Here is a 15,663-nt window from a genome sequence, read left to right on the forward strand (position 1 = left end):
TGGCAATCACTTCTTTAAACAGTTCTCTATCTTTTGCAATATGAAATATCTGTTCAACGCTGAGGTTAGTGCAATCTCTGATATTCCTCAGCTATGCTTCCTTTTAGAAGTATGTTTTATATTTCTTCTTCCTTCTTCTATATTTATCAATTATTGTCACTCCCAAACACTTGAATTGAAATGCCAAATACTAGAATTTTCAATTCTGCACCTCGGAGGTAAACTACACTATGTTGACATGGTGTTATTTTAAACAAGTTCCTTTAATCCACTTATTTTATTAGTTGGATTATACAAATTGGTAATGTATTATCATTAAAATATGGTCATATTGACTTTCAACCAATTATGGGATATATCAGATCTTTATTAACATTCTAAGTGCTCTAAACTTTGTTGCAACACAGTTGCTCGAAATGACATAGTGTAGTTTACCTCAGAGGTCCAGAATTGTGTATCCCTTTGTTCCTGTTTTTAGTGTGACAAATTTATTCTATTTTATCTCTCCACACATTTCAATATATTTTGTTCTGGTTTCGTTTGTAGACATGCATTTTCTTTCTTCACCTTTCAAGTTCCTAACAAACTTCAGTTTTTTCTTATTAAGACAACAATGTCATCTGCATAAATAGTATGGGCCATTCCACGAACATACACCTGTTTTGAATTACTTCGACAACGAATATTTTACTGTGCAACATAAGAAGTACGAAAGTAAATGGCGCTAATAATTATTCCAATAAACAACAATGTAATTTGCAATTTACTTTCGTTCTTCTTATTTTGTACAGTAAAATATTCGTTGTCGAAGTAATCCAAAACAGGCGTATGTTCGTGGAATAGTGTATATATTGCTGTTTACATGCATAATTAACTTTATAATTGGTAAGGAAAGGTTTAACACTTATTTAAAAGGAGGGAAACTCATACTCATTTATTTTAAAATAAAATATAAAAATACATATTGAGAAATAAAATAAAAAGAATGTAAGTATCTAACATAATACAAGGATTCAATAATATATTCTCAGAATAAATAAACAAATTCCAGTTGAATGTAGAACAAGAGAAAGACACAAAATTACTTTCCAGTTTAGCTCTTGGATCTGCTAATGAACTTGGATCAAATATTAAGATGTCTTGATAAGTGTTCTTGAAAAACAATATACATAATCTCCCTTCGAGAACCTGTACATTAGGAAAATGGGCAACCTCATAAAACTGGTTTTCTTTTATATATATATAGATGTAAAATATTTAAATGGCTATTAAAAAATAACGGTCTGAGATAGAAAATTGAAAATTTAGGATTATATGTATCTTTTGCTTCTACATCTCATAAAAATAGTAAAAAACGGTTTTTTAAAAAATTAAAAAAATATATCAGGTGGTATCCCCCCTTATGACGTACGCGTATGAAACTCCATATTATTCTATTCCCAGTCCGCTCAAATATACGTGTAAAATTACCAGTACTGTTCAGTCGTTCTCGAGTTAGTAGCATACAATCTTTGTTGTTAAGTTAATGCTCTGATGAAATTCAATATTAAAACTCCATTGGATTTTAGATATAATTTTATCACGAATTTGTCCGGGCGATTTTCTTCTTCAACACAATCAATAAACTCTAAAAATTCTTCAACTTCTTCATACATTTTTTATTGTAATTAGAAAAACGAAAAATATGGATTGGAAGTCGAACTGAATTGGAAAAAATTAATATTCAGTCAAGATTCAAACATAAACAAACAAAGTTAGGTTAGAAACGCGTACTTAAGGTAGGTCTATCGACGACTTGAGACTCAGCTGTCATTAGTGTCATTTTTTGGCTCTTCAAGACCGCATTTCACGTTGAGTACGGTTTATGAAACACAAATTTGTTCAAGGTCGACCTTAAGCATCGACGCTGACTTGAGTACCGACTATGAATACGGGCCTAAGGCCCGTATTTATAGTCGAGTCTCAAGACAGCGTCGATGCTCAAGACCGACCTTGAACCAACTTTGTGTTTTATAAACCGATCTCGAGACCCGACGCAGTCTTGGGAAGTGTAAAATGACAGGCGAATCTCAAGTCATCGATCGACCTTCCTCAAGACCGCGATTCTAACCTAACTTTGTTTGTTATTGTTTGAATTTTGAATATTTTTAATTCAGTTCCAACATATATTTTTTGTTTTTCTAATTACAATAAAAATGTATGAAGAAGTAAAAGCATTTTTATAGTTTATTGATAATATTGGAGAAGAAAATCGCCCAGGAAGTATACAAAAGCGATATATTCAAGATAAAAATATAATCTAAAATACAATGGAGTATTACAATATTGAAATTCATCAGCGCATTAACTTAAACAACAAAGGTTTTATGCTACTTATAGGAATATAACCAGTTTTTATAAGGAAGCCCACTTTCCAAAAATGTACAGGTACTGTAAAGACATACAATATATGTTATTCAGGATCTTATTATGTAAATGAATTTGTAGGTACTAGAAGAGAAATTATGTATATTATTGTATTGTTCAACAAGGTTATCAAGTCATTCAATATTTGATCTAAGAGCATTAAGAGTGAAATTGTGAAATGGAAAGAAGTGAAATTCCAGGATTATTAATAGGAATAGATGACAGTAGTGGGTATGCATGAAGACACTATCTTTTTACCCCAGTATTACAGCCAGGTATTTATTGATAATTGCTAAATAAATAGTAAATTATTTAATAGACATAAATATCTTTTTAGGTAATGATCAAGAAAATAAGATATTTTTACCATAGTACTCATGTGAGAACAAGAAATGTAGAAAAGCTATTTGGAACCTGGAAAAGAGAGTTTCCTTGTCTTCAACAAGGTCTACAAACCAAATTATATACAGTCGGAAAAATGAAAGAATACCCATGAACGAACATATAAAACACGCTGTATTTTCCTGTCACCGTGTCACAAAGAAAATTGCCCAGCACAAGTACATGTAATAATAATTATTACATGTACTTGTGCTGGCCAATTTTTGGTGTGACACGGTGACAGGAAAATACAGCGTGTTTTATATGTTCGTTCATGGGTATTCTTTCATTTTTCCTACTGTACATGTCTTGCAATAATATGTGCTACAGCAGTACCTTATAATCTAGGTAAATAATGATCTGGTGGTAAATAGACATGTTAATGATGTGGAACAATCTCTAAATTTTTGGTGACATTTTTTTCAACAATGTTTTGCATGAGAATACATTATTGAATACCTACTCTTATTGTGTTTGATTTTTTTGTCATATTATTTCTCAAAATGTCATCATGATCATTGTTCGACAACCCTTTTTGTTTGAGTTTTGGTCTCTTGAGGAATACAGCTCCATTCCAGTATATTTCAGGATTTCTTCTTACAATTTTTTATTTTTAAAATATCAATGTCTTATTCTATTTGTTCCTTATATCTAATCTATAGTCTTTCTCTCGTTATATGTCCAGCTGACATTTGTGTGTTTATTTTGGAAAGTATTTCATATGCTTCCATCCTTCCTCTTAGAACGTGGTCCTATTTTGATGAATGTATATGGATCGTGGTATTGTTCAAAATTATATTTCATATGCTTCCATCCTTCCTCTTAGAACGTGGTCCTATTTTGATGAATGTATATGGATCGTGGTATGCCCTGTATAGTTCAAAATCACAAGATTAAACGAACTTACCTAAGTGAAGTTTGATCTTGATTATAGGAAGGTCTCGTCGAAGTAAATAAATGTCGTAGTACCTATGCGTAGCCCGGATTCACCACTAAATTCAAAGCAATTCAATTCCCCACTCTCCCGCGTCTATACTCACCTCCTTCGTCCTAGCATTCATTAGTCATTTTAAAAGCTCCTGTCTCTTGTTGCAAATCCAAAGGGGGATAGCTAAATTTGGGTAGGGATGGGTTTTATTTACTTCGACGAGACCTTCCTATAATCAAGATCAAACTTCACTTAGGTAAGTTCGTTTAATCTTGTGATTATAGACGGTCTCGTCTCGTAAATAAATGTCGTAGATCTTTAAAGAAATTTTGCAACAACGTCACTCAAACATTTATTATCCTGGTAGCAAAGGAAACAACATTGGAAACAACATGTATAGTAAACAAAAAAAAGGCGACTAAACGTAAATACCCTACAAATAAGAAGAAAATATGAAAATAATTATCCCTGACCATTAATCCGATGAAAGGACAGCTCTAGCAAATGAGCTCTCAGGCGCTAACGGTCTATTATAAAACGTAGCGAACGTTCTTGAGCGTTCCGACCAACCAGCAGCTAGTCTTATGGTATCGAAACTAATTCCCTTTCTAGCCGCTGCTGAGGTAGCCGCATGCCGGGTACTATGAGCAGAAAAGGTGTTAGTATCTATTCCACTAGATCTTAAGATATTTTTTAACCAACGCCCTATGGTCTGTCTTGTGGCCCTATGGTGAGGTTTCTTAAAAGTTATGAATAAGTACTGGCAAGAACCTCTTAATTCTCGGGTTCTTTCCAAGTAAGCAACTAGCGTTCTAGCTACACAAATATTTGTATCATTGTCAAAAAATGGAATAATTAAAAAAGGCTGGGACTTATTATAACCGGAAGTCTTTAAGCGACTAGGGACCTTAATACAAATTTGTTTGTCCAAAACCTGAATATTCAAAATCTCAATATTATGTAAAGTCTGAATGCGCTGTCCCGTAGCCAACGCCAATAATATGCAACATTTTAGCGAAAGTAACTCCAATGATATTGAGCTGGTCTCTAAGCTACGGACAAAATCCAAAACCTGCGCAGGATCCCAAGAGAACTCATACTTGGGACGCGTAGGTCTAAGACCAAAAACACCCTTACAAAATCGTTTTAAGCGAAAATCCTGGGCCAATTCTGGGCCAGAAATTTGTGCGATAGCCGATCTATAGGTGTTTAAAAGGCCCCCTTATTAAAAAGCTCGGCTAAAAATATTAAGACGTTCGCGACCTCCACAGTATAAGGATCCAGTTTCTTTGCCTGACAGAACTCCCACCAAGCCTTTAAACCAGACGCATACTGATTAATGGTTGCAGTTGTAACGGAGGCGACACATATATCCAAAGACTGAGCTGGTACTTTTTTCAACCTGAGCGCTTCCAGGACAACCTCCCGACCACCAGGAAAAGGTCTTTGGATAGCGGGTGAGGAGTTCTGTTAAAAGAAATTAAGTCGTTAGATGGCTCGAAAATTAGAGGTGTTCCAACCAATAGAGATAAAAACAGGGGATACCATGGCTGAGAGGGCCAGAAAGGTGCCACAACAATACCCTCCGCTTGATCACAAACAATTTTTTGCAAAACTTTAAGTACTAAAGAAAAGGGCGGAAAAGCATAAAATTCCAGGCCTTGCGAACATATGGTGAAGGCATCAACGGAGCATGCCTCTGGATCCCTCAACCAAGATACAAATCTTTTGCATTTTTTATTCAATCGACTAGCAAAAAGGTCAATGGTTGGAACACCAAAAGTTTCTACAATTTTATGAAAAGCATAATTAGACAAGCTCCACTCCGTTTCTATTTTAAGTTGTCGAGAGGCTATATCCGCTTCCACATTATCCACTGATGGAATGTACGCAGCACGAATATAAATGTTTTTCTGCTCGCACCACTGCCAAATTTCTCTGGCAAGAGCATTAAGGTTAGGATGTTGAATACTACCCATCCGATTAACATAGGCCATTGCCGTAGTGTTATCAACTCTGCACAATATATGGCAATCTTTTAAATGTCCCGCGTAACATTTTAAACCAAAAAATAATGCCAGCAATTCCAAGTAATTAATGTGGAAGTGAGCCTCAGCCTCCGACCAAAACCCATAGCTGCACCTGGAGTCTTTTTGATATATACCCCATCCTGTCAAGGACGCATCCGAAAAAATTTCAAGACAAAACGAATCAACTCGAATGGAGTTTGTCGCCAGAGGTAAGTGGTCAGTCCACCATCTTAAGTCAATAAAAATAGATTCGGGCAAGGTCATAATGGCGTTATAATTACCTCCTGATTTTCTAAGAGCTAAAAATTTTGCACGTTCTAAGATTTTAGTGTAAAGAAAACCATATTTAATGCCCGGACAAACAGCAACGAGTTTGCCGATCAACTGAGATAATTCCCGTATTTTACAAGATTTTTTCTTAGTAATCTTCAAAACACAGTCCATTAAATATTTGCGTTTCCTATCTGTAGGGCCCAACAACATAGAGAGAGAATTATATGTAAATCCCAAGTATGTGCAGCGCTGAGATGGTATTAAACAACATTTTTTATAATTAATCACAAATCCCAGAAATTCTAATAGCCCAACGGTTGTCTGAACATTTTCTAAACACTCATCAAATGAGTTACCCAGCAGCCAGATATCGTCTAAATAAATCACCGAAGTATAGCCTCTCTCTCGCAAAAATGATACAACAGGCCTCATTATTTTTGTAAATACAAAAGGAGCGGAGCTTAAACCGAAAGGCAAGGAATTATATTGGTATAAAGAGCCCTCAAAAAAGAACCTTAAATATTTCCTATGACCTTCTCTTATCGGGACAAGCAGGTATGCATCCTTAAGGTCCACTGTGGCCATGTAGCAATTGGGTATAATTAAACTAGAGACAGTTTTCCTGTCCTCAATTTTGAAGTGTTTAGTTTTCACAAACCTATTAAAATTTTTTAAGTTTAAAACAAGCCTATATGACCCATCAGTCTTTGGCACTAGAAAAATGTTTGACACAAATTGATTCTCACATGGAGATGCAGAACTAATTGCACCAGATAACAAAAGGTCATTTACAGAGTGTTTTATTACAAGCCTCTCCAAGGGAGACCATTTATGTTCAGCGCATACATAGGTTTGATTAGGCATACTTATAAGGGGAATGGAATAACCTTCCAGCCAAGATAAAACAACGTTATCCTTGGTAATATCTTTCCACCTATTTATAAAAAATTTTAAGCGACCTGCATATTTACTTGCCTCTAGTGACGCCTGTCCTTTCTCATCTGCCACTGATCTGGTTTTTTCCGGAACTGGGTCCTTGGTCGCGGAGCTTGTCGAGGCTGCGGCGGTCCACTCCTGTAAGCTCCCCGATTTGACAACCTGAGTGGACGCGCAGAGTTTAAAGACTGATTCTTGATAAGCGGTTTTCTAACCCCCTTCTTGGATCTTAGCTGCTGGCTGGAAATGTCAATGGTCTTCTTGGCCTTAATTGCCTCCTCCAAATTACCACCAAAAAGCCATTCATCGGGAGGGGATTCTGAAAGCGTGTCCCTTAAATCCTTGTTGATGTTTAACAACACCAGATCTCTACGAGATATAGTCTCCTGGTAATGAACGTCCGCCAGAATGCGACCTGCATCACTAAGCGCTTGAATATTCTCCTTATCTCTTTCCTCGCCTTTTTCATAAAGGCTAGATAAGACCTTGCCAATAGCTGCAATTCCGGCACCCACCTGGCTCTGTAAACTGGAAAGACGAGCATCCCTTCTCTCATTCGAGTCTGTTAATGCTCCTTTAACATGAAGGTTAAGGTTAGGAGGCAAAACATTTTTACAGTTTTCTGGTGGAGCGTACTTAGCTATAACCTCCTTCCTTTTGTCCAAGTCCAAACCCTTCCTTAATATAACATTCCAGCGGCTGGCAATATCATTATGTAATGATGGCGCAAAAAGAATCGGAGTTTCACACTCATCGCCCAAAAGAGCCTGCAGCTGTTTGTTTGGGGGCTCTTGGAGATCCATACCACCAACTGGATGCAAATCGTTTTCTGAGATCATATGTACATCTGCAAAAGGAAGCAGTCGATAGCCATTTTCATATTTAAACCACAAGAGAATGCCCGAATATATAATGCTCTCGATATAATTTAAAATAATACAGCTTAGCAGCCTTACTCAATTTGTTCACTAAGGTAATAATATTGCAAATAAAATAAAAAGCAACCCTTGCCAGACTGCCATAAAACACAGTGTTTATACTACCCTAGCGCTAAAGGTCAAGAAAGCATAAATATGCAAAGCTCAGGTGATACGAAGCCACTGCCCAAAATCACCACCCCCTTCTAGGGCAAAATATTTTGCAATATAATCTCTGTAGTGATAAGAGCTCACTGTCTGTATCACGGCCCCCTCACTAGGGCGGAATATTGCAAAAATGAACCCTGTAGTGATACGAACCCACTGACTGTATCACGGCCCCATCACTAGGGCAAAAACAAAGCAAAATAAACTCTGTAGTGATAAGAACTCACTGTCTTTATCACGGCCCCATCACTAGGGCATAATATTATAATATATCTTGTATACTGGTACGAATCACCCTGCATATTACTGCTTTACATCTAACTCCTACCTACCTTCCTAATTATTAGCGCGAGAGCATTATACAATATGTCAATAACTAAAACCGTTATAAAGTTCAACTTACCGTCAACGACCTCCACCAGATGTTTATTTACATTCGGTTGCGCCAAGTCCCCTCTCACCCTTGACGGCGATCTACTAGAGTTAGAGGACGATGATGTCGGCAGCACCCGGCGACGATGACGTGAGCCCTTCCGTCTCACTCTTTCACGATCATCTCGGTGGTAGGTTCTGGCGCCAGAACCACCACTGCTATCAGACGAATTCAAACGGCGAGAAAACGAGCGATTTCGCCATGTTTTCGATCTATGTCTGGAACGACTACGATGCGGCGAACGCCTTTCGTTTTCAATTTGTTTTAATCTTATATCAAATGATTTTACCGACCTTAGAATCTCCGATAATACATCCTGGTCGGTGGAAGAGTGTCTTCGTAACGACATAATGGGGAAAATAACACGATAAACACACAAAAAACCGAAATGCCGATAAACGGGAGTACTAAAGTCGATGTGAACACGCCGGCACTAAGCAATAGACTGATGAATGCTAGGACGAAGGAGGTGAGTATAGACGCGGGAGAGTGGGGAATTGAATTGCTTTGAATTTAGTGGTGAATCCGGGCTACGCATAGGTACTACGACATTTATTTACGAGACGAGACCGTCTATAATTATATTTCATATGCTTCCATCCTTCCTCTTAGAACGTGGTCCTATTTTGATGAATGTATATGGATCGTGGTATGCCCTATGCCCTGTATAGTTCAACTTCTCTGGTCTTCATATTTTAGATGCTATTTAGCCTGATTCTAGTGCTTTATCGTTATTTCCAGTGCTTTATCAATTTATCATCATTTATTTTACCTACCTGTCTACTGCTACTCTACTATTGTACTTTCACCATATATTTTTGGAATATAAATATATAGTTAACCTTCTGTCTTTCTCTTGTTCAACTGGAATTTGTTTATTTATTCTGAGAATACATTATTGAATCTGTATTATGTTAGATATATTATTTTTTATTTTATTTCTTAATATGTATTTTTTATATTTTATTTTAAAATAAATGAGTATGTTTCCCTCTTCTTAAATAAGTATTTATTTGACAAACCTTTCCTTACCAAATATAAAATTAATTACACATCTGGACCTCGGAGGTAAACTACACTATGTCATTTCGAGCAACTGTGTTTAGCGTTTGTTTGCAACAAAGTTTAGAGCACTTAGGATGTTAATAAAAATCTGATATATCCCATAATTAGTTGAAAGACAATATGACTATATTTTAATGATAATATATAACCAATGTGTATAATCCAACTAATAAAAAAACACCATGTCGACATAGTGTAGATTACCTCCGAGGTCCAGGCGTGTAAACAGCAATACTGTGATGAGCACTCTAATAACCAGCAAAATAGCGCAAAACATGGAAAACATATGTTGTGAAATAAAAAGAGATGTAAAATTATCTATAGGAACCTATAAATTTACATAGTTTGTCACCTTTAGATGTGTGGCAGGAGTATGACAACTGTCACAGAGGTCTAAAGGTGGGAAATTATGTAATGTAAATTTATAGGTTCCTATTGATAATTGTACACCTCTACTAGTTTCATCTCCTTTTATTCACAACATACTATATGTTTCCATCTTTTATGTCATTTTGCCAGTTAATAGCACGCTCATCACTGTATACCATTATTTATGCAGATGACATAGTCCTCTTAACAAGAAAAAAAGCTGAAGTTGTTTAGAAACTTGAGAGGTGAAGCAAGAAAATTGCATGTCTATAAATGAAACAAAAATAAAATATTAAGTGTATTGAAATGTGTGGAGAGATGAAATAGAATAAATTTTTCACACTAAAAACAGGAACAAAGGCATACAAAATTGAAAATATCAACAAATTCAAGTATTTAGGAGTGGCAATAATTGATAAATGGGAAGAAGAAAAAGAAATAGAAAAGATACTACTAAGAGTAAGCTAGTAAGCAGATCGATGGTATATGATTGAAGTCAAAAATGTATGTAGGACAACTATAATGCAAAAATGTATTATGAAGCAGTTATTTTAAGTGGCATTGTATGCTTGTGGCACTTGAAACAATGAATAAGAAAGATGAAATGAAAATAGACATAGTACTGGTAGGGGCTGGCAGTTCTGAGTTAGGACTGGCAAAAAATAATAGATATGGAAAGTCAGGTGGCTAGGTCAACATTACTTGAATGTAAGAGCGACATGTAAAAAATTATTTTTGGAGGAAAAAAAAAAGAGAAAGACCATGAAAAAGTTGTTAGAAGCAGTAAGGAGATTTGGATGATATAGAAGTGTAGAATTGGAGGAGGAGCGTTAATGTCCAGTAGAAATGGATAGGCTATATTTACTTTTGTGCTGTTATTTGGGGAAGATTGTTAATATTTTATATCAATATTGTTGTTGCTTGATAAAAATTCTTCTAATAATTTAATTTTATCTGACTCATTCATATTGACAATTCAGACATATATTTATACATTTTAGAGTAGATGACTTTAAAGCAATATAGCCAATATTTCTGAGTTGCGTTCCTGGGACGATTTTATTAAAATATAGTTAATTCAATTACATAAAATCAACTTTAACTCAATAATATCCGTCACAGCATGTGATCTGTCTTTAAGAATTTAAACATTAAATAAATTTAATTTCAAACTTAAATTGCGGCTTATTCCCATGAAAATAGTAATTGCATTTTATACAAGTTCCACCTGTCATGGTTTCTTCTTTGTTTTAAGTCAGATGAAGAATATAAACATACAAGAAAGCTTACACCATTAATAAAAAGGCAGGTAATACTAGGAAGTACCATAGTTTTATTTGCTTTCTCTCATAAGAAATAAAGGATATCTCCAACGAAGAATAACGTAATATCACAGTATTCTGTTATATACTGGGGTAATATCAAAGAATATATTTATACTTTCCTTTAATATGCAATCCTTTACCACAAAGAAAAGAAATCCTTTACCTCATAATGGAAAGAAATGAGAGGTCATTAACCTTTGAACAAATAGCATGTAAGATTTAGAAAAAATAAAAATGTAAACTATCCACTAATAAAATAAACTTTATTTAACTGAAAACATTTTCGGGGCTTAGCCCCGTATTTATAGTCAGTACTCAAGACTGATCTCGAGACCGGTCTCAGCCAAGACGATCTTACGGCAACGTCGAGCTCAAGACCACGTTCTGTTTTATAAACGAGTCTTCGGCTGATCTCGGCCAAGATTGATCTCGAGGCTGGAAAATTATGGATTTTAAGCAATTTTGACATAGAACACCAACTAAAAACTGTCAATCGTCAAGTTAAATATCTGCAATGTTTTATTTTTTATATTTAATTTGTTTTTTTGAAAATAGATTATTAAAATGTTTTCAGTTAAATAAAATTTATTTTATTGATTGAAAGTTTACATTTTTATTTTTTCTAAATCTTACATGCTATTTTTTCAAAGGTTAATGACCTCTCATAATTTGTTTCCATTATGAGAAAGGATTTCTTTTCTTTGTGGTAAAGGATTGCATATTAAAAAAAAGTATAAATATATTCTTGATATTACCCCAGTATAACAGAATACTGTGATATTACTTTATTCTTGGTTGGGAGTAATGGGGTTTAATGAAATATTCAAAGTTCTAAGAGAAACCACCCGGAGATATCATTTATTTCTTATGAGAGAAAGCAAAGCAAATAAAACTCTGGTACTTCCTAGTATTACCTGCCTTTTTATTAATGGTGTAAGCTTTCTTCTATGTTTATATTCTTCATCTGACTAACAACAAAGAAGAAACCATGACAGGTGGTACTTGTATAAAATGCAATTACTATTTTCATGGGAATAAGCCTCAATTTAAGTTTGGAATTAAATTTATTTAATGTTTAAATTCTTAAAGACAGATCACATGCTATAAATTTTTTGTGATGGATATTATTGAGTTAAGTTGATTTTATGTAATCGAATTAACTATATTTTAATAAAATCGTCCCAGGAATGCAACTCATAACTATTGGTGATATTGTTTTAAAGACATCTACTCTAAAATGTATAAATATATGTCTGAATGAGTTAGATAAAATTAAATTATTAGAAGAAATTTTATCAAGCAACAACAATATTGATATAAAATATTAACAATCTTATTCAAATAAAAAAACAGCAGAAAAGTAAATATAGGCTATCCATTTCTACTGGACATTAACGCTCCTCCTCCAATTCTACACTTCTATATCATCCAGATCTCCTTACTGCTTCGAACAACTCTTTTCATGGTCTTTCTCTTTTTTTTTCCTCCAAAAATAATCTCTTACATGTCGCTCTTACATTCAAGTAATGTTGACCTAGCCACCTGACTTTCCATATCTATTATTTTTTGCCAGTCCTAACTCAGAACTGCCAGCCCCTACAAGTACTTGTCTATTTTCATTTCATCTTTCTTATTCATTGGGTGCGTTCGGACACCTGAGCCAGCAGTAGCTGTCAGACGTCACTGCTGGAAGTCAGCCGCTGAGAGATTTACTAAGCTTTCCCTATCACGGCTGAATACAACCACTCGGCCGATTTCTGCTTACAGCCAGCCACTATGGTCGTCCGAACGCACCCATTGTTTCAAGTGCCACAAGCATACAATGCCACTTGACATAACTGCTTCATAATACATTTTTGCATTATAGTTGTCCTACATACATTTTTGACTTCAAATATACCATCGATCTGCTTACTAGCTTACTCTTAGTAGTATCTTTTCTATTTATTTTTCTTCTTCCCATTTATCAATTATTGCCACTCCTAAATACTTGAATTTGTTGATATTTTCAATTTTGTATGCCTTTGTTCCTGTTTTTAGTGTGAAAAATTTATTTTGTTTCATCTCTCCACACATTTCAATACACTTAATATTTTATTTTTGTTTCATTTATAGACATGCAATTTTCTTGCTTCAACTCTCAAGTTTCTAAACAACTCCAGCTTTTTTTCTTGTTAAGAGGACTATGTCATCTGCATAAATAATGGTATACAGTGATGAGCGTGCTATTAACTGGCAAAATGACATAAAAGATGGAAACATATAGTATGTTGTGAATAAAAGGAGATGAAACTAGTAGAGGTGTACAATTATCAATAGGAACCTATAAATTTACATTACATAATTTCCCACCTTTAGACCTCTGTGACAGTTGTCATACTCCTGCCACACATCTAAAGGTGACAAACTATGTAAATTTATAGGTTCCTATAGATAATTTTACATCTCTTTTTATTTCACAACATATGTTTTCCATGTTTTGCGCTATTTTGCTGGTTATTAGAGTGCTCATCACAGTATTGCTGTTTACACGCCTGGACCTCGGAGGTAATCTACACTATGTCGACATGGTGTTTTTTTATTAGTTGGATTATACACATTGGTTATATATTATCATTAAAATATAGTCATATTGTCTTTCAACTAATTATGGGATATATCAGATTTTTATTAACATCCTAAGTGCTCTAAACTTTGTTGCAAACACATGCTAAACACAGTTGCTCGAAATGACATAGTGTAGTTTACCTCCGAGGTCCAGATGTGTAATTAATTTTATATTTGGTAAGGAAAGGTTTGTCAAATAAATACTTATTTAAGAAGAGGGAAACTCATACTCATTTATTTTAAAATAAAATATATCTAACATAATACAGATCCAATAATGTATTCTCAGAATAAATAAACAAATTCCAGTTGAACAAGAGAAAGACAGGTTACTATATATTTATATTCCAAAAATATATGGTGAAAGTACAATAGTAGAGTAGCAGTAGACAGGTAGGTAAAATAAATGATGATAAATTGATAAAGCACTGGAAACAACGATAAAGCACTAGAATCAGGCTAAATAGAATCTAAAATATGAAGACCAGAGAAGATATAATTTTGAACTATACAGGGCATACCACGATCCATATACTTTCATCAAAATAGGACCACTGTCTAAGAGGAAGGATGGAAGCATATGAAATACTTTCCAAAATAAACACACAAATGTCAGCTGGACATATAACGAGAGAAAGACTATAGATTAGATATAAGGAACAAATAGAATAAGACATTGATATTTTAAAAATAATAAATTGCAAGAACAAATCCTGAAATAGATTGGAATGGAGCTGTATTCCTCAAGAGACCAAAACTCGAACAAAAAGGGTTGTCGAACAATGATCATGATAACATTTTGAGAAATAATAGACAAAAAAATCAAACACAATAAGAGTAGGTATTCAATAATGTATTCTCATGCAAAATATTGTTGAAAAATATGTCACCAAAAATTTAGAGATTGTTCCACATCATTAACATGTCTATTTACCACCAGATCATTATTTACCTAGATTGTAAGGTACTGCTGTAGCATATATTATTGCAAGACATGTATATAATTTGGTTTGTAGACCTTGTTGAAGACAAGGAAACTCTCTTTTCCAGGTTCCAAATAGCTTTTCTACATTTCTTGTTCTCACATGAGTACTATGGTAAAAATATCTTATTTTCTTGATCATTACCTAAAAAGATATTTATATCTATTAAATAACCTACTATTTATTTAGCAATTATCAATAAATACCTGGCTGTAATACTGGGGTAAGTAGATAGTGTCTGCATGCATACCCACTACTGTCGTCTATTCCTATTAATAATCCTGGAATTTCACTTCTTTCCATTTCACTCTTAATGCTCTTAGATCAAATATTGAATGACTTGATAAACTTGTTGTTGAACAGTAATATACATAATTCTCAGTTGAACCGTAATTTCTCTTCTAGTACCTACAAATTCATTTACATAATAAGAGCCCGAATAACATATATCGTATGTCTTTACAGTACCTGTACATTTTTGGAAAGTGGGCTTCCTCATAAAAACTGGTTATATTCCTATAAGTAGCATAAAACCTTTGTTGTTAATGCGCTAATTCGCTGATGAACTTCAATATTGTAATACTCCATTGTATTTTAGATTATATTTTTATCTTGAATATATCGCTTTTGTATACTTCCCGGGCGATTTTCTTCTCCAATATTATCAATAAACTCTAAAAATGCTTTTACTTCTTCATACATTTTTATTGTAATTAGAAAAACAAAAAATATATGTTGGAACTGAATTAAAAATATTCAAAATTCAAACAATAACAAACAAAGTTAGGTTAGAATCGCGGTCTTGAGGAAGGTCGATCGATGACTTGAGATTAGGTGACGTT

The 15,663-nt window shown here is 34.3% G+C and overlaps 1 protein-coding gene and 1 long non-coding RNA gene across 2 annotated transcripts; one reads left to right on the top strand and one right to left on the bottom strand.

Annotated features, from left to right (window-relative positions):
- The first annotated feature begins 1,596 nt into the window (after positions 1-1,596).
- Positions 1,597-2,874, top strand: LOC126888107 (uncharacterized). The gene is made up of 3 exons (XR_007699393.1): positions 1,597-2,427; positions 2,488-2,681; positions 2,744-2,874. It is a non-coding gene; the product is annotated as an uncharacterized LOC126888107 (long non-coding RNA).
- A 2,050-nt stretch (positions 2,875-4,924) lies between these two features.
- LOC126888593 (uncharacterized) lies at positions 4,925-8,821 on the bottom strand. The gene is made up of 4 exons (XM_050656947.1): positions 8,443-8,821; positions 7,170-7,801; positions 5,236-7,116; positions 4,925-5,182 (listed from the first exon to the last, which is right to left on the bottom strand). The coding sequence occupies exons 1-4, from the start codon at positions 8,819-8,821 to the stop codon at positions 4,925-4,927; spliced, it is 3,150 nt and encodes a 1,049-aa protein (XP_050512904.1).
- Between the last annotated feature and the right edge of the window lie 6,842 nt (positions 8,822-15,663).

This window comes from Diabrotica virgifera, chromosome 7 (assembly GCF_917563875.1).
Source record: "Diabrotica virgifera virgifera chromosome 7, PGI_DIABVI_V3a".
NCBI classification, from domain to species: domain Eukaryota; kingdom Metazoa; phylum Arthropoda; class Insecta; order Coleoptera; family Chrysomelidae; genus Diabrotica; species Diabrotica virgifera.